Source organism: Pteropus medius, unplaced genomic scaffold (genome assembly GCF_902729225.1).
Source record: "Pteropus medius unplaced genomic scaffold, Ma_sr-lr_union100, whole genome shotgun sequence".
In the NCBI taxonomy this organism is placed as follows: domain Eukaryota; kingdom Metazoa; phylum Chordata; class Mammalia; order Chiroptera; family Pteropodidae; genus Pteropus; species Pteropus medius.
In genome coordinates this window covers 16,224,085-16,248,714 of record NW_024342471.1, presented here as the reverse complement: position 1 = coordinate 16,248,714, position 24,630 = coordinate 16,224,085, and the positions used below count along the sequence as shown (strand labels likewise).

At 40.7% G+C, this 24,630-nt stretch overlaps 1 protein-coding gene and 3 pseudogenes across 1 annotated transcript; 2 read left to right on the top strand and 2 right to left on the bottom strand.

The window, feature by feature from the left end:
* Positions 1 to 6,235: 6,235 nt before the first annotated feature.
* On the top strand, positions 6,236 to 6,354 carry LOC120604199 (uncharacterized; annotated as a pseudogene).
* A 2,854-nt stretch (positions 6,355 to 9,208) lies between these two features.
* WFDC8 (WAP four-disulfide core domain 8) lies at positions 9,209 to 21,936 on the top strand. The gene is made up of 7 exons (XM_039863691.1): positions 9,209 to 9,260; positions 13,280 to 13,389; positions 16,552 to 16,692; positions 18,202 to 18,369; positions 20,410 to 20,550; positions 21,515 to 21,657; positions 21,896 to 21,936. Exons 1-6 carry the CDS (start codon positions 9,211 to 9,213, stop codon positions 21,652 to 21,654), a joined length of 750 nt encoding a protein of 249 aa, XP_039719625.1. The 5' UTR covers positions 9,209 to 9,210; the 3' UTR covers positions 21,655 to 21,657; positions 21,896 to 21,936.
* On the bottom strand, positions 15,538 to 15,656 carry LOC120604011 (uncharacterized; annotated as a pseudogene).
* A 2,362-nt stretch (positions 21,937 to 24,298) lies between the features above and the next one.
* Positions 24,299 to 24,417, bottom strand: LOC120604024 (uncharacterized; annotated as a pseudogene).
* Between the last annotated feature and the right edge of the window lie 213 nt (positions 24,418 to 24,630).

Genomic DNA, 24,630 nt, shown 5'->3' with positions numbered 1-24,630 from the left:
AAGACCTGAGAATAACTATATAAGAGAGAAGGAAGAACAGCTACATTCTGCCGGCATTGTCCCACGCCCCATGCTGGCATCGCTCAGTTCCAAGTGGAAAATTCCCAGCTAAAAAGAGTTACCCTCAGCAGAAAAGGAAGAGAAGGGTGTGAGACCAACTTCCCCAGCCTTTTGCAGCACCGCGCAAAGGTCTGCCTTGGTTTCACCCCACCCAGACCAGCAAAGCTGAGACACATGGAGACAGCTGGGAACAAGGGAGACAAGCAGGGTTACCAGTGGCAGCCACATGGCAGGAGTGATTGTGGTGAACAGTGACCTGTTCTGCAGACACACCAGCAGATTCCATCATTGAAGAGGCCCGTGGCCAGCACAGCTGCCACAGACATTCTGTAGATTTCACTAGCTTTTGCTCCACAGGTATTCTTAGTCACTGACACCGGCCACCTGAGTCCCTCCCTGCTCCCTACCCCTGCTCCTGCCGGAGTCCATGAGCTGCACTGGTTGCCAGTCCAGTCTTCTGTGGCTGCATGACTGAAAGATGACAATCTAGACCCTCACATTGACTCCCACAGCAGTGTGCCTGCTTGGGGCGGGCCCTTCGGGCTGTGCACTTGCATGCTGCCTGTCGGACGCCCGTCACCGGCCCCTACTGCAGTATGCTTACCCGGAGTGGGGGTTGAGAGGGAGGACTGTACAGCCATGGAAGAGCACACGGACAACCAGGGCCTCTCTAGCTGCTCGCTGTCCTGGATCAAGCCCTGCCTACATTCAGCGGCCTGTATCACCGCATTCATCAGCAGATAGCCCCTCCAACTGTGCAGTGCACACCCTAGGCCCAATTCTCATCATAGGCCTCCACTGCCATGAGCCTTTGGTGAGACCCAGCAGTCACAGTAGTGCACTCCTGTAGCTGTCAATTACCCCATAGTTGGCCCTGGCCCTTGCTCCATGCCCAGCCCCAACCACCACGTGTGTCTGCAAACGGCCCCTACTACTACACAGGCACCTGCAGCAGGCCCCTGCAGTCAAGTGCGCGCACACCACCAGCTCTGGCTACCACCACTGCCGGCCCTGGTTTCCAGCTGCTGGGCCTGGAAGTGCTGCCGAGCACTCCAGCAGCCCTTGCAGACACTGCGGACCATCTGCACTGCTGCCAAGGACCACACAGTTGTTGATGCTGTGAAGCCTGGCAGCCTGAGCCAAAGGGACATCACACCCCTCTGGACCTAGTGCCATCACATGCCCTCGCATTTGGCACCCTGCACTACTAGACTCAGGGTCACAGCATGCTCTAGTGTGTCCCCAACCTGTGGGGACACTAATTGGTAAGATGAAAACATATGAAAATATACAACACACTGGTAAAGGTAGGTATACAGTCAGATTCAGAATATTCTAATATAGCAATATGGTGGTGTGTTAACCACTTGACTCTAGTATAAAAATTAAAGGAAAAAAGCATTAAAGTAGCTATTAAGTACAATAATTTGTTAATGAGTACACAATACAGAAAGATGGAAATTGTGACATCCCAAAATTAAAAAAGGGAGTACAAAGATATTTATATGACAGTGAAGTTATATTCTTATCAACATAGACTATTATATTTATGTTTTCCATAAACATCATGAAAATCGTGAAGCAAAAACTTCCGATGTTCACAAAAGATAAAGAGAAGGTGATCAAAGCATATCACTACTTAAAATCATTAATTCAAAAAAGAAGTCAGCAGGAGTGAAAGACTGGGACATAGGATGTACCAAAGGGTCAGAACATAGGATGGCATTCGTAAGTTCTTACCTATAATCACTCTAAGTGTAAATGGTAAATAGATTGAATTCTCTAATCCAAAGGCATAGACTAACTAGGTGGATCTAAAACAAAACAAAACAAACAAGAACTAACTGTAGTCTGCCTACACGAGACTTACATCAGCTTTAAGGGCAAACAGGCACAAAGTGAAAGAATGGAAAAAGATACTTTAAGTAAATGGAAACCAAAAGAGAGCAGGTGTATCTAAGATAAAATAGACTAAGCCCCAAAGAGTAACAATTACAAGCATGGTCCTTACAGAATGATAAAGGGGTCACTTCATGAAGAAGATATAACTATTGTAAATATATATACGCCCAGCATTAGAGCACCTGAATAGATTAAGCAAATGCTAACAGATCTGAAAGGAGAAATGGACAATAATGCAGTAAGAGTAGGGGACTTTCATATCCCACCTTCAACAATGGATAGATCGATCAGACAGAAAATCAACAAGAAAACGTTGGACTTGAACCATACTTTAGACAGATACAGAATATTCACAGGCATATACAGACATAACAGACAGATACAGAACATTTTATCCAACAGTAGAAGAAGATACATTCTTCTCAAGTGTACATGGAACATTCTCCAGGATAGATTATGTGATAGGTCACTGAGCAGTCTTAAAAAATTTAAGAAAATTGAAATCCTACCAGATACCTTATCTATAACAGGAGGAAGCTGGGAAATTTGCATATATGTTGAAATTAACACACTCTTGGACAAACAAGAGTTAAAATAGAAATCAAAAGGAAAAAAAATCTTGAAACAAAAGAAAATGGGCACACAACGTACTAAAACCTATGGGATGCTGCAAAAGCAGTTCCAGGAAAGACGTTTATAGCAATTAACATTTAAATTAAGAAATAGAGAGATCTCAAATAAACAACCTAACTTCTTACACCTCAAGAGACTAGACAAAGAACAAACTAAGCCTAAAGTTAGCAAAAGGAAGGAAAGACGAGGGCAGAAATAAATGAAGTAGAGACCAGAAAAACAATATGAAGGAATAATGAAACTAACAGCTGTTTTTCTAAAACTTCATCGTGTTCTGATAATTTCCCTTTCATTCTTCTATTTTATCTCTATTTCTATCTTCTATTTCTTTGCTGATGCTTTCTACTTTTCCATCAATTTCAAGTGTTCGTGATGGCTTGCTGCAGAATTTTTATAATAGTTGCTTTAAAATCTTTGTCAGTTAATTCTAACATTTATTTTATCCTAAAATTATAGTTTGTTGGTAGTCTTTTTCTATATGAGTTGATATATTCCTTTGCCTTCATTTGCTACATAATTTTGGATTCTATACTGGATATATTGCATTATGAGACTCTGGGTCTTGTTTAAATCCAATAAAGAACGTTGATATTTTGTTTTCAAAGGTAACTAAAATGGTTAGGTTTAGGCTGAAAAGTTGAACCTGTCTTCTGTGGGTTGTGGTTCCCAAGATCAGCTCAGTTTTCAAAGCCTTTTCAGTTTATTTGTCATCTTCCCGGCAAACGCACCGCCTAGTGGCTAGTCTGGGACCTAGGTGATGGTGTGAGTTCATTTCTCAAAGTACCAAGTCAAATAGCATCACATCCGCACATTCTCAGCGTGGAGGTGAACCCAAGAGTAAATAAACAACTTTGTGGGTTAGCTTTTCTGAGTTCTACGATCTCTTTCATCTCAGTGCCTTCTGCTTTCCCAAGGCTCCAAAAAGCTGGGGCTTTGATTATTCTGCTCTGCTAGGTGCTTCCAACAACTGCATCTACATCCAGGACCAAGAAACGGGAGAACAAGGAGAGAAAAAAGAAATAGAGCAACGGGAGTCTGCCCACACTCTTAGAATTACAGCCGCACCCAACAGACAAAGTTTTCCCCTCCTTCGGAGTGTTGGCTCCTTCCAACCCCCATACCAGCTGCTGCCATCACTACCATAGAATTTCCTAGGAGCTAGGGGTGCAAGAGAACACAGGAGAGAGAGAAAAAAAGGGAGGGGTTTCTGCGCTTCTTCTGAGCATCACAAGTTTCCCTCCCCATGCATCAAGCCAGAATTACAGGGTTTCTCCTGAAGCTCTATCTGCTCCCTAGTGCTTATTTCCAGGTTGGCCAGGGGAAAATCTCAGTGAGCTCATCACCAGTAAGGTGGTGCTTGAATTCTAGTCTTCTTTCCCCATCTGCCTACTATTACTTACTTTCCAGTTTTTATAGCTGTATTCTGTAGGAGAGACAAGGAACCGGAAAAAGGAAATAGCTTTTAAACCTAGAAATGGGCTTGCCTTTCCTTCTAGTAGGCCTTTAGTATGGACGTTTTTGTTAATCTCATTTGGCCCTGAGTAGGTGGTTTATTGGTTTATTGTTGCTGTGGTCACCTCAAGTGTGCCACAGACTTCAAATTGCATCTTCGGAACACAAATACCTGTGTTTAGGGTGGATCTGGGTTTACCAGACGATCTTTTTCCAGATGACTGCCCACTCTCAGTTTCGTTCTGTCTCTGAGAATGACCGTCTCTTGCAAGTTCCTTGGTACTAAGTGCTTTTAGCCTGGGGTTAAGGCAGTGGTGGTGGTTGGGGTTCATTCTCTTGTTTCGATTCAGTCTCCGTCTTTGGCAGACACTGTGTCCCTGGGTCTCAGGTATGCGGTTTTCTTAGTGATCCTTCCCTTCCTGGGACCCTCAAGACAAAGTTCTGACTCTGGCAAGTATTTCCACCTCTCCCTTAGCTGCTAAGAGATTTCTCTCGTACCCTTAGGGCAGCAGTGTGGCTTCTCTCTCCCAAGATTAAGAGCTTTATCAGTGGGACAGAAAGGAGAGCATCCAGGGGGGATTTCTTGCTCCTCTGTAGTGTGTGCCGCCTACTCTCCCTCCCCAGTTCTGAGCCATGAGGGAGACTTTTGCAGATCTCTAAATATCTTTTCTGTAAGTGCGCAGTGGGGTCCTTGGAGAAAAAGTCTGAGAGGACATGGACTCCCGCTGTGTCTGCAGCCAGTGCACGCTCAGTCTCCTGGGATCTGCCATTCACCCTAACTGAACTCTTCTTTCTGGTACCCGGCTGCGGGTTCCCCCAGGTCATCAGTGCTCACGCGTATCTCTCCCTGCAGGTGTGCCCGTCTTTTTCTAGATTCTGGATGAGATGGTTGCCCTGTGATCTCAGCACTCTGGTGAGTTCAAGAAACTGAGCAGAAACCAAAAGTCCTCCCTTTTTAATTATTTTTAATTGTGGTAAAGTACACGTAACATAAAGTTAATTATCCTAATTAGTCCTAAGTGCGCGGTTCAGTGGCATGAAGTACATTCACATTGTTGCACCACCCTTCATCTCTAGAAATCTTTTCATCTTTCAAAACTAAAACTCTGTATCTATTAGACGCTAACTCCGCATTTCCCCCTCCCTCAGCTCCTGGAAACCACCATTTTATTTTCAGTCTCTACGAAGCTAACTACTCTAGAAACCTGATATAAATGGAATGTTATAAAAAACAGATATCATAGAGCATTTGTGTTTTTGTGACTGGTTTATTTTACCTAGTATAGTGTCCTCAAGCATCATTCATATTGTAGCATGTATCGAATTTCCTTCTTTTTAAAGACTGAATAATATTCCATAATATATATATAATACATATATATATATTCCACGTTTTATTTATCCATTCAGTAGAGTAGGAAAACAGACTCTTCCAAGAATTCATAACTACAAGCTAGTTTTCTTATGTTACAGGAACAAAAGAGGTTTGTTTGCGTGAGCGCGAGTCAAAGAATAAATACAGGCAGGTTTGCAGCAAAGAAGGTAAGGATTTTTTCAGGAAGTTGCAAGTCATGGAGAGGCAGGGGCGTTGATGCTCTCAAAATCCTGCCCCAACACCCCACCCCTGCCCCAGGGTTTCTCAGGGGTACAGAGTATATAGGAAAAATCAGTCGTCATGGAAACTAAAGGAGTTGGGGTAATTGATCACTATGTTAGGTTCTGGAATGAGCCTGGCGCCATCCCGTCTGGTCCCAGGGCGGTGGGATTGTCCCTCTGCCTTGATGTGCCTGGGGCTTAATCACATTTACAGCTAAGATGTTATCCTTAGTATAACCAAAACTTATTGTTCCCATGATTATAGACCTGAAGCTCTAGAAATCTTATGCCCTAAGGCTTAATGATTAAAGAAGCAGGCATACAAAGGTAGAGAGTGGAAAAAGTAAGCAAGTCGCAATGCCGATATCTGTGCAAAACCAACTTGAATCAGAAAAAATTATATTAAAGAAATGAAATAAAGTTTGTGTGTGGTTATACTTATGGGGCAGTAAGGCAAGAATTAGCACATGTGTGCAGTCCGAGAAATCTGAAGCTAGAAATTTAATTCAGAATAATCTGAGTTATTAGGGTAATGTGTAAAATAAACTGATTTGAAAATGCTCCCTTAAATACATGATTCTAAGAAATTCCAGCCTACAGCCATGGTATCCTGAACAAGTCCAATCCCATCTGATCTCAGAAGCTAATCAGGGTCGGGCCTGGTTGGTACTTGGATGGGAGACCACCTAGGAAGAACAGGTGCTGTAGGCATTAAAAATAAAAAAATAAAATAAAGAAAGGATTGTAAGCTGACAAGTTTCTTGCAATCTGTGAGGTCAACCAAGGGTTGCCTTGCCTAAAAAATAAAATAAAATAAAATAAAAAAGAAAGAAAGAAAGAAATTCCACAGATAAAGTGCCATTAAAGATAAGCCTCCATTAAGTATAAGAGCTCAAAAGAAAAAACAATTCACACGCAGTTTAAGAAAATAAGTAAAGATAGGGAAAAGTCAAGAAAAAAACAGCAGAGCTCTACAAAGACTTCAGATATTGGAGTTCTTGTATACAGAGTACAAAATAAAAATGCTTAAGAAATAAAATTAAAGGGAAAGAAATTAAAAGATAGCAATAACAGCATGATTAAGGTTAAAGGGAACACAAAAATGACCAGAATGTTGAAAATGTGTCAAGTAGAATACCTAGGAATGAAAATATGTAACTGAAGTTAAAAACAAACAAACAAACAAAAAAAATCATTTGACTAACTGAGGATTGTTTCAGAGTAGCAACAGAAGCCTAAAAACAGCAGAAATATATTTTCAAAGTGCTGACAGAAAATAACTGTTTATCTAATTCTGAATACCCAGTGAAACTTTTTTAAAAATTAATTTCTCCAGCTTTAACGAGGTATGATTGGCAAATAAAAATCATATATATTTAAGGTTTTGATATAGGTATGTATTGTGAAATAATTACCATTATCAAGCTAATTAACATAACCATCGCCTCGCATAGTGAGCTTTTTTTGTGCATGTGAGAACACTTAAGACTTGCTCTTTAGAAAACTTCAAGTATACTGTACACACTATACATTAGATCCCCAGAACTTGCTTATCTTGTAACTGAGAGCTTGTAGCCTTTGACCCGTATCTCCTCATTTCTGCCACCCCTCAGCCTCTGGCAACCACCATTCTCCTCTCAGCTTCAACTCTTTAAGATTCTACCTGTAATTGAGATCATGCAGGATTTGTCTTTCTGTGTCTGGCTTATTTCACTTAGCATAATATTCTCTGGGTTCATCCATGTTGTCACAAATGACAGGATTTTTTAAAAGTGAATTATTTATTTACACACACATATATATTTTTTCTTTATTCGTTCATCCATTGACAGACACTTATGCTGTTTCCATGTGTTGGCTATTGTGAAAAATGCTACAATGAATACAGGGGTGCAGATACCTCTTTGAGAAACTGATATCCTTTATTTTGGATACATATCCAGAAATGAGATTGCTGATCATATAGCGGTTCTATTTTTGATTTTTTGAGGAACCTCCAGACTGTTTTACATAACGAATGTACCAATTTATATTCCCACCAACTGTGTACAAGAATTCCCCATCCTCTCTGATACTCACTATCCCTTGTCTTTTTGGTAATAGCCATTCTAACAGGTGTGAGATGATATCTCATTGCCATTTTGATTTGCATTTCCCTGTGATTAGTGATACTGAGCATCTTTTCATGTACCTGTTGGCCATTCGTATGTCTTCTTTTGAGAAATGTCTATTCGAGTGCTTTGTCCATTTATTAATTGTTATTCGTTTTCTTGCTATTGAGTTGTTTGAGTTTCTTATGTATTTTTGGATATTAACACCTTATCTGATACATGGTTTGTAAATATTTTCTCCCACACTGTAGGTTGTCTCTTTATTCTGTTGCCTGTTTCTTTTGCTGTGCAGAAGCTTTTTAGGTTGCTATCTCATTTGTCTATTTTTGCTTTTGTTGTCTGTGCTTTTGGGATCATACCCAAAAAAATCACTGCCCAGGCCAATGCCAAGAAGCTTTTTCCATATGTTTTCTTCTAATAGTTTTACAATTTCAAATATTACATTTAAGTTTTTAGTAGATTTTTAGTTGGTTGTTGAATATTCTGTGAGATAAGGGCTCAATTTCATTCTTCTGCATGTGGATATCCAGTTTTTCCAATGCCATTTACTGAAGAGATTATACCTTCCACATTGTGTGTTCTTGGCACCCTTTTCAAAGATCAGTTTATTGTAAATGAGTGAATTTATTTCTGGGCTGCTTCTTTGTTTTATATTTCTGTTTGTATGTCAATACCATACTGTTTTGATTATTGTAGCTTTGTAATATATTTTGAAATCAGAAAGTGTGTTGCCTCCAGCTTTGTTATTTTTGCTGAAAATTGCTTTTGTTATTTAGGGTCTTATGTGGCTCCATATGAATTTTACGATTGTTTTTTCTATTTCTGTGAGAAATGTCTCTGGAATTTTAATAACGATTACATCGAATCTGTAGATCGCTTCGGGTAGCATGGACATTTCAATAATATTAATTCTACCAGGCTATGAATATGGGATATTATTCCATTTTTTGTGTGTCTTCTTTCATTTCTTCCATCACTGCCCTATAGTTTTCAGCATACAGATCTTTCATCTCCTTCGTTAAATTTATTCCTAAGTATTTTATTGTTTTTGACACTATTACAAATCGTATTCTTAATTTCTTTTCTGGATAGTTTGTTTTTAGAAGATCATGTCTTTAGAGGAGGCCTCTAGTTACTCTGCCTGAGCTTAAGGCAAGTTGTGTTAAAGAGGCTCATGGAGCTAATTATCCTCCTCGAGGTCTCCTGCCCAGTGACTGAGGCTAAAGTCACAGTCCTGGATGAGTGGACATGCAGCAGAACATGCCATGCCATTGGAATGAGGTGCTGTGAACAGGAGAGCTCATGCATGGAAACAGGAAGCGAGGCTGAGTGTGCTGCCACTGGGGGAGAGTCGGGGGTCATGTTGGGGCCTTACCCGTAGCTTCCAAAGGTTGTAACCTGGAAATTCACACTATTCCCCCAGCTCCTGGACATCTGTAGATCTTTCAGTTGCAAAATGCTCCTTGGTTTACTGCGAAGAACAACCTCTGCCGTGTGGAGAAAGAGGTAGGTTCGATGATGGGATTCTGGAGAAACCCTTGACCAACGAGGCTCAAGAACCAAAGAGCCCACTGGGTTTGAAACATTATCCTAGGGAAAGTTGGGAAATAGGAAAAATTTCCCCACCATCATTCTAAGTGATGTAGATTCTTAGGGTCCCAGAAATTTATGCTAATTACTTTAATCTCTTAAAATAGCTTGCAATCTTACCATTACACATCTATTAAAAGTGCTAGCAAGTATGTGGAGCAGGTGGAACTCTCATATAGTACTAGTGGAAATGCAAAATGGTACAGCTGCTTTGGAAAACAGTTTGGAAGTTCCTTATAAACACACACTTATCATATAACTTGGCAATCTCACTCCCTGGTATTTACCTGGTATTTATCTTAGATAAATTGTCATTTACCTAAGAGAAATGACAATTTATGTTCATATAAAAACCTATATGCAAATGTTTGTAGGGAAATTATTCATTATTCATTAGTTTATTCATTCACTAGTCCATTAACTAGTGAATGAATAAACAACCTCTAGTATATTCATACCATGGATGATAACTGGGCAATAAAAAGTATAAACAACATACAATGACATAAATGAATCTCAAATGCATTATGCAAACGTGTTATAAATATCAATATTTTTTAAAAACTGCTACATAACTTTGAAAATGAATCAGGTGGGGTCAAACTATTATACTAATTTGAGACCCACAATCATCCATTTAAAAAATATATGAAAAGCACTTTATCTTTAAAAGTCGGAAATTTTAAAACATGGCTCCTTCTCCCAGAACTCCTATTTCCATTCCTCTTACTCCACAGACTTTTAATCTAATGGATACATGTTATACTCAAAAGCCTTTTTTATTCATGACCTTTTCATACTGCCATGCAATAAAAACGTGTATAAATTAAAATGTTTACATTTACTGTGACCATAAGACACTAGGAATAAAAGGATATAATAATAATAATGAATTTATAAATAAATACATTGAAACTATTGATAAATGCACAAATTTTATTGATAAATATACAAAATTCTATAGGTAATGTATATAAGTAATGCATCTCTTAATGATATGTGGGTACATGAGAATAAAAAATGTTTTGTTATACGTATGTCACTTGGTTCTTTGAACTTCTAGTAAGTTGCCAAAAATCAAATAATACCCTATATTATTTTATACTCAAAAAGTGTTCTCAATAATACTCAAAATTATTTTAATGATTTAATTCAAATATTAATTAATATCTTGATTAAACCCTCTTTCAATTTTTATAAAAGCATAGAATTCGAAGCCTGATACTTACAAAAGAATTTGTTTCCTAGTAATTAGAATATTGATTACAAATCACAAGCGATTTTCTTAATTTCTGGACAGTTTATCAAAAAGGCTTTACCAGCATTTACCAAAAGATTAATAATGTTGTTAATTATACCCATTACTCTTTTATTTAGACGTCTTATTTAATCTGATACACTCTGTTAAGTGTTGGAAAGTTTGAATACTATTAACTGTGATAGACCGTTGATCATGCAGTTTTTAGCAAGTTCCTTTATCTTATTGCATGCTTTACACATATGTTTTTTTGAAAGCTTAGATGCTAAAGATTGAGCTCACTGTATTTGTGGAAAAAATGTTAACTACATCAACTGTTGGCAAAGTCAGTCCTCAATGAGCCAAATCAGACTTACTTTCCCCAACAACAAAAAACTGACTTTATTGGTCAGTTGAAATAAATGTTTTAATACACATCCTTGCAGCAACCACTGAACTTCTGAATTCAGGGAGCTAAAAGCACAGTGGCTTACCATGACTTTGTCACCTGAATGAAACAAGGCATTGACCCCTTAGTATTTCTTACCCACACTTTCTTCACTTTCCTCTCATGGGAAGCATCCTCAGGAAAATGCATTCTCAAATTGTCCCTTTGTTTGAAACTCAGAAGTTTTTATACTTGGGAGAAAGCAAGAGATAGGTAAGAGTATGCCCCCTCCCCTTTTCAAAGAAAAAGAAGAACTTTACGAAAGAAGACAAAAAAAGAAGAATTGCAGACTGCAGGCTTTTTCTCAGGCAGACCAATTTTAGGAAAAAGTAAATGTGGAATTTAAAAACTAGGACATAATGTCCTTAAATCTAGCTTTGCCCATGCATCCTCTGGAAAATCTTCCTGTGTCCTCCATGTTATGGGTACACCAGCAGGAACAGGACTGATGTAGTTGAATCCACTCATTTTTCAAATGGGTGGACAGAGATAAAACCAGCTTAATTGACATAGTGAGTTGATGATGGAAACTGGACTCAGTCAAACTCTGTTCATTCCTAGTTTGTTGTTACTTCTACAGCACCCTTGTGCCTGTGTCTTCCAGGTCTGCCCTAGTTCCCCAGGGTCACCACCGAGCAACTCCTCCATTCACGTTTATTGGTTCCCCCATAGGACCCATGTTTGATAGTCTCTTGCCCAAATTCCTCTCTAATCAAAGTGGATTCACTCTTTTATTGTTGCCAGATTCAGCAAATAAAAATACAAGATGACCAATTAAATTTGAATGTCAGATGAACAACAAATAATTTGTTAGTATAACCATGGTCCTTATATTGCATGGGATATATTTATACCAAAAATTTTAACTAGACAGCCTGTATTATTTTTTGAAATCCTATTAATGTGTGTCCCTCCATCTACCTCCATCCCAGAAGCTCTGCTTCCTACTAATGACAACAGGCTAATCTGATCAACTAATTCTTAAGACTCAGTTAGTATGAGTTACCAGGTTAAAGGGTCAAATTTAAACCAAGAGGGTGACTTGATCTTAAGAATTTAAAGCACCAGAGGGCTTTTGGTTAATCTGGGGGAAACTGAAATTATGATTCACAGTCTGACTAGGGAACTCAAAAGCTAAAAATGTAATAGATACCATTTTTTTCATTCACTATATTAATTGTTGACTAAACATATAAAGCATTGATTATATGGCAGTCACCATGCTTTACACAATAATTTAATTAATTCTCACATCTATGAAGTGAGTGTTATTACTATTTCTTTTAATAAAAACTGGAGCTCAGAGAGGGTAAGTGACTAAGCTGGTAAGTAGGGGACACAAGACATGAACTGAGGTCTCACTCCAAACACTAAGGTTTGATCATTCCATACCACTTCATAAAAAAAAAGATATAGTTTTAGGCATCCACATAGTATGGCTCAGGACATATGGAGAGGATTCTACCTCTTTCTCAGTGTCTGAAGTTCCATGAATAATACAGATGCATACTTTGGCATAAAGACATATTCTTTCTCTCTCTTCCCTGCCCCCTTCCTCTCTGCCCCTCTCTCTTTCTTCTTCTCTTGCTGTTTTGAAATTTATTTACTTCGACAGGTAATACAGTAAGGTATTATCAGTTCTTCACATCATAAAAACAAACAAACAAACAAAAAAATGTAAGAACCAGGAAGAAAATGGAGATATGAATGAGTGGGGGAAGGTCATCTATTTATGTGGTCATCTGGGAGTATCATAGGCCTGGGTAACCCAGAAGGAAAAAGAGGGATCTCTGTTCACCCAAGGTTGTCTGGGATCTTTTTGTGCTCCTGAGGCACTAAGACCCAGTGCGATATGCCCACGCTTTCCTGAAATCTCATACCATTAGTTTCTTGTCACCAGTTGCTCACTAGTACCTGGGCAAACCAGCTCTGCAACTGTTCCAGACAAATCTCTGTGATGATCATATGTGTATTCTCACCCAGGAGCAAGACAATGGGTGAGTGTCTTGCTCCTAGGTAGACAACGTATGGAGCCATGGCAGAGTGTGGAGTCACTGGGAGGGTCCTGGGACTGAAAGTCATGCCCTACTTGTCACGTGACCACGGTCAAACCCCGTTCCCATGATGCATCTCAGTTTTCTCTTCTGCAGACCGAAGGAATTGGTGGGTTATCGCTAAGGTTCATCCCAGATGCTTTGTGTCTCTCTTTGGCCTGTGCCTAACCCCTGCCCCTCTTCTCATCCCACACAGGCACCTTCGTCTCCACAGTACCACCTTCTCCTGGAGGAACGGAACTCTCCTGCTGCTTCTCTCCCTCCCTTTGAATCAGACATTTGTGTCACCATACGTAAGAGTCAAGGGTGGGTTCAGAAAAGTAGCAGCCACTCTTTGTTAGCAGACATTCTTGGCACTGAAGGTTAGACATGTGGCAAGGACTTGTGTCTGATGAAGCCACTTCTACTGTGGCTTCAGAGAACTAGCTCTACTCACCCACCTTGGGCTCTTCATGTCCCTTTGCCACCTGCTTCACCCCCCCCCCCCAAATTACTTTCTCTAACGTTTCCAGGTATGTGTCTTTTCCAAGTTTAATTTTTAAAAATTAGTCAGTCACTAGACAGGTGCCTGAGGTCTGGCAGAGGATCAGTGAGGAGGGTGCTGGAATAATCGAAGCAAAAGATGGGAGGAGTCAGGTGCTGATCCGGGGCAGTCGTAGTAAAGAGAGTGAAGAGATGGAGTTTGGAGAGAGATTTAGAAGATCGAATTGACCCAAGTCCATGACTGAGAGGATGCGGGGTTGATGGAGAAGGAGGAGCAGATCTCAAAGTTCTGATAATACACCGGGGGACTATTGATGTCAAATGTCGAGATGAGAACAGAGAGAAGAAGGCGCTGCTTAGGCATGGGGAGACATTGGTTCAGTTTTCAACATGCTGCAATGGCGCTGCTTACAAGCCGCCCAAATGCTGTTTACCCCAGACGGTTGGAGAGAAGTTTTTACCCTGGAAGAGAAGATAGGTCTGGAGGGAGATAAGGGAATCACAGTTGGGATCGTTGCTGGAATGGGTGTTATCACCCAGGAAGTATGCGTCGAGTAATGACAGGAGAGGATCTAAGACCAGAACTCTGGGCAGTGTCCCCAGTAACAGCAGAGGACCCTCTGGTGTGTGTGTATCATGGAGGAGACGGTACACACAAGGTAAGTGGCTGAGAACAGCTGACAGCAAGGAAGGAGGATTCTAAGAGTTCAGGGTGACAGTGGGGAGAGGAACTTCAATGATTAAAACCCCAACAAAAGTTTAAATGGCCTCTCGAAAATAGGAGACAGGAAGAACTGGTTGGAGTCAGCGCTAGTGAGCGGGAAGTTTGTCTTCATAATCCCAAGGTTTCTAAGCCTCTTTACCTCTTGGAAGGTGTTCCGGTGTGATTTGCTTAACTCTTCCTGTGGCCAAACCTAGAAAAGTGGTTTCCAAGTAGTAGCTTATATTATGGTGCCCAGATGGCTGCCTCGGGATCACCTGAGGCACTTAAAAAAATCTGAGTCCCTAGGCCTCACTTTCTAGAGATTTTGATGAAGTCCATAGTCTGTTTGCTAAAAGATGCACAGATGATTCGAATGTACACTCTAGATTAGAAATCATACACTCCTCTTAGCTTCAGGCTGTCCTTAGCTTCAGATGCCTTAAGGGTGCAATGAAGGGTAAGAAATACAGTTGGAAAGTACTAAAAGTCTCAGTAGCCAGTTCTCGGGGGACATGTGGGGCTTCTGGAGTGAGCCATGAATTGGAAATCTCACATATTATCCTAACCGACCTCAAGTTTTTAAAAAACATCTGAAATTAGGAGGTTATACTAATGATTACTTTGGAGTTTCCAATTCTAAACTTCTGTTATTCTAAGACTCAGTCGTATCCAAAAGCGTCATGCCTCTCTGGTCAGGTTCCACTGGAGAGAGGCTCAGCTTAGAGCCACAGAGCCACATGAAGCACTATATTATCTTTCTGGTACAGCATAACGATTACCTGTAGGTGAGAAGTCTGGCATGGTGTGTCTGGGTTTTCTGCTCAGATTCTCACCAGGTTTCAGTCAAGATCGCAGTTCTCAGTTGGGACTCAGGGTTCTCATCTAAGCTCACTGGTTATTAGCAGTATCATTTCCTTGCAGTTGTAGGACTGAGGTTTCCTTACTGGCTGTTAACTTCTAGCAGCCACCCTCATTCCTTGCCACTTAGCTTCCTCCCTCTTCAAAGCTACTAGTAGCGTGATGGATTCCTCTCTGGATACTTCAGATCGGTCTGACCTCTTCTTCTCTACCAATCAGGGGGAAAAAGCCAAAACTCTTCTTTTTAAAGGACTCAACACATTGGATCAGGCCTACCTAGATCATCTCCGTATCTTTTATTTATTATTATTATTATTTTTTTTAGGCGACGCAACCCTTGGTTGGCCTCACAGATTGTAAGGACCTTGTCAGCTTACAATCCCTTATTATTTTATTTATTTATTTTTTTACGCCTACAGCACCTGGTCTTCCTAGGTGGTCTCCCTTCCAAGTACTAATCAGGCCTGACCCTGCTTAGCTCCCGAGATCAGATGGGATGGGGCTTGTTCAGGGTAGCATGGCTGTAGACCTTAATCTCTGTATCTTAAGGCCACCTGACAGGACTTTAATTCCCTCCACAAAATCCCTTCACGGCAGTACCTAAATGAGTGTTTGATTCAAGAACCAGAGGACTGGAATCTCAAGGGTGCAATTTTAGAATTCCACCTACTCTAAGCCCTGAAATCAGGAAGCCATGTCTAGCCCTAAAAAAGAAAGGTAAAAACCCCATATCTGCTAAGCTCTTAGCATGCGTCGGGCACTGTGATAAGTGCATTATACGCATCGTCCCACTTCATTCTTACAAGCAGTCTGTAAGTTAGAGATTGTCATTCTCATTTCACAGTTGGGGAACTTATAACTCAGACAAAGGAAGACATTTCTGCCCCCCGCACCCCGAGATTATTTAGCTAGTTGTGTTGGAGTCAGGCTCCCAAGCCAGATCTGTCTTACTTATAAGTGCTCCTTCCTGCCGTGATTTCCTCCCCGCTTAGAGGTAATTTTGAAGTCGTAGAGTGGGACTCAGGTTGGTCTTGAGCTCACAAGGAATCAGGGGCCAAAATCGGGCCTCCTGACTCCTACTTCCATGATATTTCCACCACTCCTCACTAATTAATTTTCCTTGTCTACTAAGATATTAGAGACAGAGGAGCTAGAAATTAAAATATTAAGTTTCAAAAGGAGAGAGGATCTCTTAAATTTAAGACAGAGTGCTTGGTGTCTATTTAAGAAGCTTCCCCTCTAGTTCTACCCCCACACAAATTCCTATCTGAATGGGCTAAGAGTGGAAGAGGCTACACCTAGTCCCTAAATATTGAAGGTTAAAGGTAGAGGACAGGGCCGAGAGAGTTTTCCTATTCACCTTGGCCATGGGAGAAGACCTGAAACTCTCAAGGGATGTGAATTCAGCCACATCTTTGTTGCAGAGAAACCAGGAAAGTGCCTTAAGGAGAGGATCAGCTGTAATGCTAGTGTTCCTGACTTGTGCAGTGTGGACTCTGACTGTGGTGGATTCCTGAAGTGCTGCTCTTTCGCCTGTGGGAAAAAGTGCATGGATCCATACAAAGGTGAGACTTCCAGGCTGAGGGCGGAGGTATCTTTCGAGGTGTCCTACTTCCTGCCCGGTCCAGAACTGGCAGAACGATGCCCTGGGGTGGCAGGACAATGAAGCCATTGTTCCTGCTTTTCTCCTTCTCTAATTAGAGTCCCAACTCTCAAGTACATGCTCATTATGTGTCAAGAGACTATGATTTGCACTGTGGCAAATATAAACCTCAGTCAGCTGAGATGCTGGAGTTGTTGTTGGACTGATCTCCAAGGAAGTTTTCGGGTAACTCAAAGTATTGAGCATCTAATAATAGGGAAGGGTGCATTTTTACATCCATTCAACACATATCTACAGTCAATGTCCTTTGGCCAAAGACTCTGATATGGCGTGAATGATTCTAAGACCCACAGAACCAATAGAGATTAATTATGAGCCTTTATTCGCCAGCCGGCGACTGACTCTTTACCACGCAAGGTTAGAGAAGATCAGACCCCAGCTTCCAGAGGAGGCAGCTTATAAAGCCTCCAACTACATCCTTGAATAAGCAAGCAAGCAAGCAGATTACAAGAAGCAGAAGTTAGCCGTTAACGTCTTGTACAAAGATAAATGTATCCGGGGGACTCTCAGATCAAACAGGGCCTAGTAGACAGTTTTATTACTTGCACCTCGGAATGTTGTGCTTCTCCTGGGGGCTGGCGCCTGGAGATACCACCTCCCTGTAACTGGAGAATTTCCACTTTTACAACCCTTAGTAACATACCTGTAATTGAACAAGTTAGATTTATGACTCGTTGCAGTGAAGGAGAATGTTCACCATAGAGAACCTGAGGCATCTCAGTAAGAAGATACTAGAAAGAATTTACTATAGGATTGAAGCTTTAATTGGGTAATTTCAGGGAGAGGCTAAGGAAATTGGAGTTTGCTCTAGATTGGGTGAGGCTGGAAAGTGGGACCAATTACTATGAGTATCTCAGTGACTCTTATCTATGGAGAGGGTAGACTGAAGTGAAGTTAAAGCTGTAATTGGTAGAGAAGCACCGATCACTCACAAATGCTTGGTGTTTTGTGGGTTTCATAGTGATCCTTTTTTATTCTCATTTTATCATGGTCTCAGAGTGACCTGTTTCATGTGGATGTCCTGTGAGATGGCTTATGTCCAACCAGTCATGCAGGGCTGCTTTTTTTCTTTCTTGGTATTTCATTCTTTCTATGTTTCAGGCACCGCCTTAGGCACTTTGGATATAGTTGATGGACAAGTCTTGCCCTCTCAAAGTTCAGAGCAGTAGAGAAGAAAGATCAGCTCCAATGTATTCTCATATATTCGCCCCTCGTCTTTGCAAGGTAGAAATGATGCTCAGAGATGCTATGCAATGTAGAGTATTCATAGTAGAGCTAGGACTAGAATGTTTACTGACCATGGCTCTTTTTATAACTTGAATGGTAACACCACGAACTATACAAAGGCTGAGGGTATGACCACTCCCCTCCCTACCTTTTATGTTCTCCTCTCTTTGCTTCCTGCCTTCAGAACCCTGCATGCAACCTTTAAACCCAGGAGACTGTAATGATACTTCAGTGCGCTGGTATTTTGACATGCAAGAATATATATGCAAACCCTTTAAGTACACAGGTTGCCTTGGGAATTCCAACAACTTCTTCAACAAGAAAGAATGCGTGGAAGCTTGCTTATTTACTGGTAAGACTAATATTCTTGGCAATCTGAGGGCCTAGTCTAACTAAGAATAGGATACCAGCAGGGGCTTTGAGGTTAAACTGCCTTGGTTCAAGTCTTAGCTCTGTCATTTACTGGTTGGTGGTCTCGGGCCAGTTGCTTGCCTTTTTGAATTTCAGTTTTCTTGTCTATAAAATGAAGATAATAATACTATTATCTAATGGAGTTGCACCAAAAAATGAGATAGTGCACATAAAGTGTTAATAAACTTTGGCTAATGGGACCTGAGAGCCCAGTTTACCCCTTGGAAGCAGGTGTTTCCCCATCACATTGATCCGTTGAGTATCACCTGAGGACTCACCAAGAATGAAGCATAGAGAGGCCAGCTCTGGAATCCCATGTTGTAGGGGTAGGGCATGGAATAGGTAATGAGTAGGGTGTGGTGAAGGTGAAGGATGTGGATTCACTCTTTAGTATAATAACCATCACCAGTGATGCTGGGAGACAGGGTCCTACAGAGCTTAGGAGCCACGTGACCTGGATTAAAATTTTACTTTTCCACCTACTGTAAATTTCTTCACCTCTTTGAGTTGCAGTTCTCTTCCCTGTGATACGAGAAAAATAGCAAAGACCTAATTGAGTTGTTGGTGGGATTATATGTAATCAAGGACACAAAGATTTGACATGGTGGCTGTCCAATAGTGTGGGCTCGCTAAATGATAACAGTTGAGATGATGACCGTTGATCTTCAAAATGCAGCACCATGTGATTTACAAGGCAGCATTAGAATTTTGAACTCAGATTCTGTGAAGCAGGCTGAAAAGTTTCCCAACATCACTGCTTTACAGAGGAGGAAACAGAGATGGAAAGTTAGTTGTCCAGAGGTTCACGATGGGCCAGGGTGGAACTGGAATTTTAATTCCAAGGGCACGGTGAGCCTAACTGGCCACGGCAGTCCTGACTTGATGAAACTATGACCACAAGCTTCCCTTGTGGGAGGCTTTAAAGAATCACATTGCAACGGGCAAGACATTGGCCCTATTGCTGGGGCTGACAGAAACAAGAGGCTGGAAAAATGGGTTTGGACTGGTTTGTGGAAAGTTAAGGTTTGGGGCTCACAGAGAATCTGACAATAGTTCTGAGAGTCAAACACACCACAGTCCGAATCCGACCTTAGGAAAAAGAAGTAAAAAGAAACACTTTCGGCCCTCATAGAATTTGCAGTCAAGGTAGGACAACAGGAGACATACAGACATACATTCTTCGAGAATCTCGAAGAATTAATTTAAATACCATTTGTGTCCTAGCAACCCACAAAGTTGTATCTCCAGCCCGAATCTGACTCCCAAACTCCGACTGCTTACTCTGCACCTCCACGTGGCTCTCATACATACTGAACGTCTTATCTTTGCTTTCCCATCTCTTGTCATAGTTCTCCCCATCTTGGTTGAAAAACCTTCTAAATCACCCTTGATGCCTCTTTTTCTCAATCAACATCCATTAGATTAGGAAACGATTTTTATATCAACCTTGAAAATAGATCCAAAGCCCGATGGCCTCTTAACCACCTCCACAGCTGTCACCCTGATCAGAGGTGCCATCTTGTCACCTAGATTATGGCAACAGCCTCCTAACAGGTCTCCCTGCTTCTATCTTTCCATATTTACAGTCTATTATCAACACAGTAGTCACAACAGTTCTTTCAAAATGTGAGCCAGATCATGTCATTCCTCATTCAAAGTAAAACCAAGTCCTCTAAAATGGATTACATTGATTTGCGTAGGTTTCACACAATTACTCCTATTTTATGGAGAAGAAAACCGATGTCATTCATTAAGTGGCGGGACTGGAACATTACTTTGGGGCTTCAAACACCAAGCCTAACTCTTTCTACTACATCCCATGAAATGGTGAGGCATTTTATTCTTCTGCAGTCCGCTAGAGGTGGGCAGGGTAGAATGAATCAAGTCACAGAGATACCAGTTTTGAAGAGAAAGAAAAGTTGTTTGAAGGGTGCTGGGATGGGGTGGGATTTAAAGGAGCTCATATCTGCTCTTATTTTAGTCAAGGAAGGACGGTGCCCATACTTCCCTTTCAACAACCATATGGACTGTTCAGATCCATGTAAGAGTGACAATGACTGCCCTGGAGCTGAAAAATGTTGTGGTTCCATGTGCGGCTTCGTTTGTGCCGTGCCCTGGACAGGTGAGGACTGGGATATACCTCCCGAAGCCTGCTGGGCTGAGGCAGTCATGCTGTCTCCTAGTTTGACCTTAGAGGTCTTTTGGGAATCTTTACTCTTTTGATGTCCAATCAATATTCTCATGTCACCTTCCTGATCTTGGGAGACTATTGTGCTATTCTTCAAAGACTACCCTGAATGGTATCACTCTCCATTTTTCCCCATGAAAACTTATTTATCCTGAGTCTCATTGCAATGGCCTACAAGGTGACAGTATTGACATATTTATACAAAAACAAAAACAAAAACAGCGTAACCATTGAGTATATTCCTAATAAGCCCTTATGTCTGCACAGAACTTCAAAGCATATATAGCATATTCACATCCTGTAAGGTGTGCTGGAGAGAAGATTGGTAGCAAAATGCTGTTGGGATCAAAGTGAACTCTCCAGCATGTAGAGCTAGTGCTCATTCCCCCACATAGTGCTGAGATAGATAGTATGGTCTTGTCTCAGGGATTGTCAGTGTTTCGAGGTACAGCATGCATGGTGCAAGGAGTCAAAAGCTTTTCAACTGACTTCGACTTTTCTACTGGTTTTCCGTGTGGCCTTAGGCAACTCATTTCCCCCGATATTGTCCTCAATTTCTACAGTTTATAAAACAAGGAAGTTCTGGGTCACCTCTAATACTCCTTGTACTTCTTGTGCTCTGGGATTAGATACCCCAAATTCACTAATTCTTGTAAGGGCAGGCAAGAATACCGTCAAATTTTACAAGTCAGAAATGGCAAAGACTTTTTGATGCTTCTCAAATTATTAGCCATAGAAAGTTGATACTCTGCCTCCTTCACTCTATTGTTACTCTAGCGGGAAGGGTAAGAGGCTTAATCAGAAGAAAACATTGCTCAGCGTTTTCAAGATTCCCCCAATTTGTCTCAAACTATGATCAAGTATTTCAAGATCAAGTGTCTTGTTTTATCCTATACAGCTAAAACAGGTTTCTGTCCACGAATGCCCTCAGTGTGTCCCAAAATTAATAAACCCGAGTGTCTGAAAGATGAGGATTGCCCACTGATGGAGAAGTGCTGTTCGCGTTGTGGACTGAGGTGCCTAGAACCCGAAAGCTAGAGAGTAAGTAAAAAATATTATTGTCGAAATAATTAATTGTGATTAGCATAATAAAAAAACAATCAATTTTGTCTTGTATCCAGCTACTCTGCCAAATTATCTTATTAAGCATAACGATATGTATAAAGTTACTTCGATTTTATATATAATCATATTATCTGAAAAATACTCATAAATTTGACTCTTATTTGTTCCAACTTCACGACTTAACTTTGTTTTCTTGTCTTCTTATATTACGCAGAATCTCCAAAATAATGTTGGAAATAAAGGTGATGGCAACTATCCCTATGGAGTTTTTTTATTTTAAAGTCAATGTCTTCTGCTGTATAAAATGACATTTGTTGTTGGGTTTGGGTTGTTTCTTTTTTATTCATTTATGGCTGCTATTGGAAATTACTGCTGAATATTAGCAAATTCATTTTAGGCATCTAGTCATATAATAATTTTTCTTTTACAATTTGTTGATATAATAACTTACATTATTAAATGTTCATATGTTGAACCATCCTTGTATTTCTAGAATTACCTTAATCATATGGAGGTATACTTGTATTAATATGCTGTTGGTTCTTTTAGCAAATAGTTTATTTAGAATGTTCACATCTACGGTCAAAAGAAAAATAGGTATATGACTTTTATTTGTTCTGCTATTTGAGTCATACTACTTTCAAAAAAACAAGCATGGGAAACTAGTTAGGAAATTTCCTTACTTTTCCAATGATCTGCAATATTTTTCATAATATATCAATTCTCTGCTCCTTTAAGGTTAGACAAAACTCCAAAAGCATCTAGATAAGGTTCCTTCTATAGTGGTGTATTTTAACTAATTTTTTTTTGTACTTCATTTTATAGCCTGTACAAGCTCTCTAAATCCCCTTCTGTAATTTTTGTCTTTTATATTTTGCTAAAATGGATCCCATTTTCTCTCTATTTTCAAATGTATTGTTTCAGAGTACTATATTCTCTATTTAATCCTTTTCATATCTTTACTTATGGTTAATGTTTTCATATATACATTCAGATTTCCACCCCCCCACCTATGCACCAGCCATTCAATCCATTTACTCACCTATCCATCCACTCATCTAGCCCTCTAACTGACATACCTTTCAACTTATCTATCTTCCCATCCATCTTTTCACCCATATGTCCATCCATTTACATTTTCACTCATCCTCCTTCTACCTTTGCTCATTTTAAATACAGCATTTCTTCCATCTACCTATTATCTACCTATCCATCTTACACACACACACACACACACACACACACATCTCTACCACCTATCAACATACTTCCCCATCATTTCTATACCATTTCCCCTTCATCTACCTACCAATTCACTCATCTAGCTTCCATTTAAACAACTTCCATCAGTACACCCACTCATCCCATCAATAACCTAACCATCCTTATATTCAACCCAATCTACTTCTTCTTTCACCCAACCATTCATCCATCCATCCTTATCCATGCACTCATGCACCTAATTATCCATGCTACCCTCACGCATCCATCTTCTTACTCATCCAACCATCCTCCCATTCACTACCCTATGAGCCATTCATCCATCCATGTGTCTACCCACCAATCTCCCACCTATCTTGCTCATCCAGCAAAATGTACTGAGTGTTTATTCTGGGCCTATTCATGTTCTAAGCACCAGGTTCTAGGTGTAGATTTGTTCAATGCAACTCAGAGTTCATTCATGAACACAGATATGAAACTCAGCACAGGGAACAACACAGAAAACCAGTGACAGGAAATTAGAGCACGTGACAAGTCTTGGTCTAATGAACAAGCAGAAATTTCCAGGTAAAAGACATCTACCTTGGTGCTCTTTGGAGTCCCTCATTCTAAGTCCAGGACTGGTCCTAGAACAGAAGTATGGCGAAGGCAGAGGTAGGGCACCGTAACCATCAATGAGGAGAGATAAGGAGAGGAGGGACAAAGACCCAGGCAGATCCCTACCCAGGCTTCACCGAGAAATTAGGTGAGGGAAGGGCCCCAAAATGTCATTTATCCCAGGTCCAAAGACATAAATTTTATCTCACCTACTTGGAAAGTGAGATCCTTGGATAGGACGGGAAATTAGGCAAGACGGAATGGGATAGAACAACTAGAAATTCTGAGTTTTCATTTACTTTCAAGAAAATTTAGAGAAAGATTCACCTTATTTGGGGGCCATGGGACCCACTGGACATTTACAGACTCTGTGGGTCTTCAGCCTCTGTCCTCACTAAAGACATCACCTTCATTCTCTTTAGACACACTATTCCTCTCTACCTTCAACTCTATAGTAAAATATTATATCCACACCAGTATAAGAAGATTCCTTAGTGACCAGTGGCAAGAGCTTAAATGCTCAGCTCCCTCTTAACTTTATCTCTGACACTCGCTGAGTGACATTGAGTCAGCATCGTCACTATTCAGGGCCTTATGGTCTCTATCTGTAAGATGAGAAAATGAGACTTGATGGTCCTCAGAGTCCTTCCACCTCGACACTTCAGCTTTTCACTCCCTCCTGGGCTGAGACGGCGCTGCTTAAGACGTCTTGGTTGTTCATTAGAAATTCCATTCCCTGGACTCTTTCTGGGTTCTAGTGAGATCGTGATGTTGGTGAGATGCGATTTTTTTTTTTTAATGCCTACAACACCAGGTCTTCCTAGGTGGTCTCCCATCCAAGTACTAACCAGGCCTGACCCTGCTTAGCTTCCAAGATCAGACAAGATCGGGCATGTTCAGGGAGGCATGGCCATAGACTTAGATGGGATTCTGTAGTGTAAGTGCTTGACATCAAGCTTTTGATTTCAAGGGCATCCATTTTGAATAAACATATTGCCAGATATATGATACAGATATTAACAAAATAACTACTAGATAAGGAACCAGGCTCCTCCCACCCATGAAGTTCCCTTAGAGAGCCCTGAGTACCCTAGATAACTGACCTCTTGAGTGACTCTGTCTCTCTCTTCC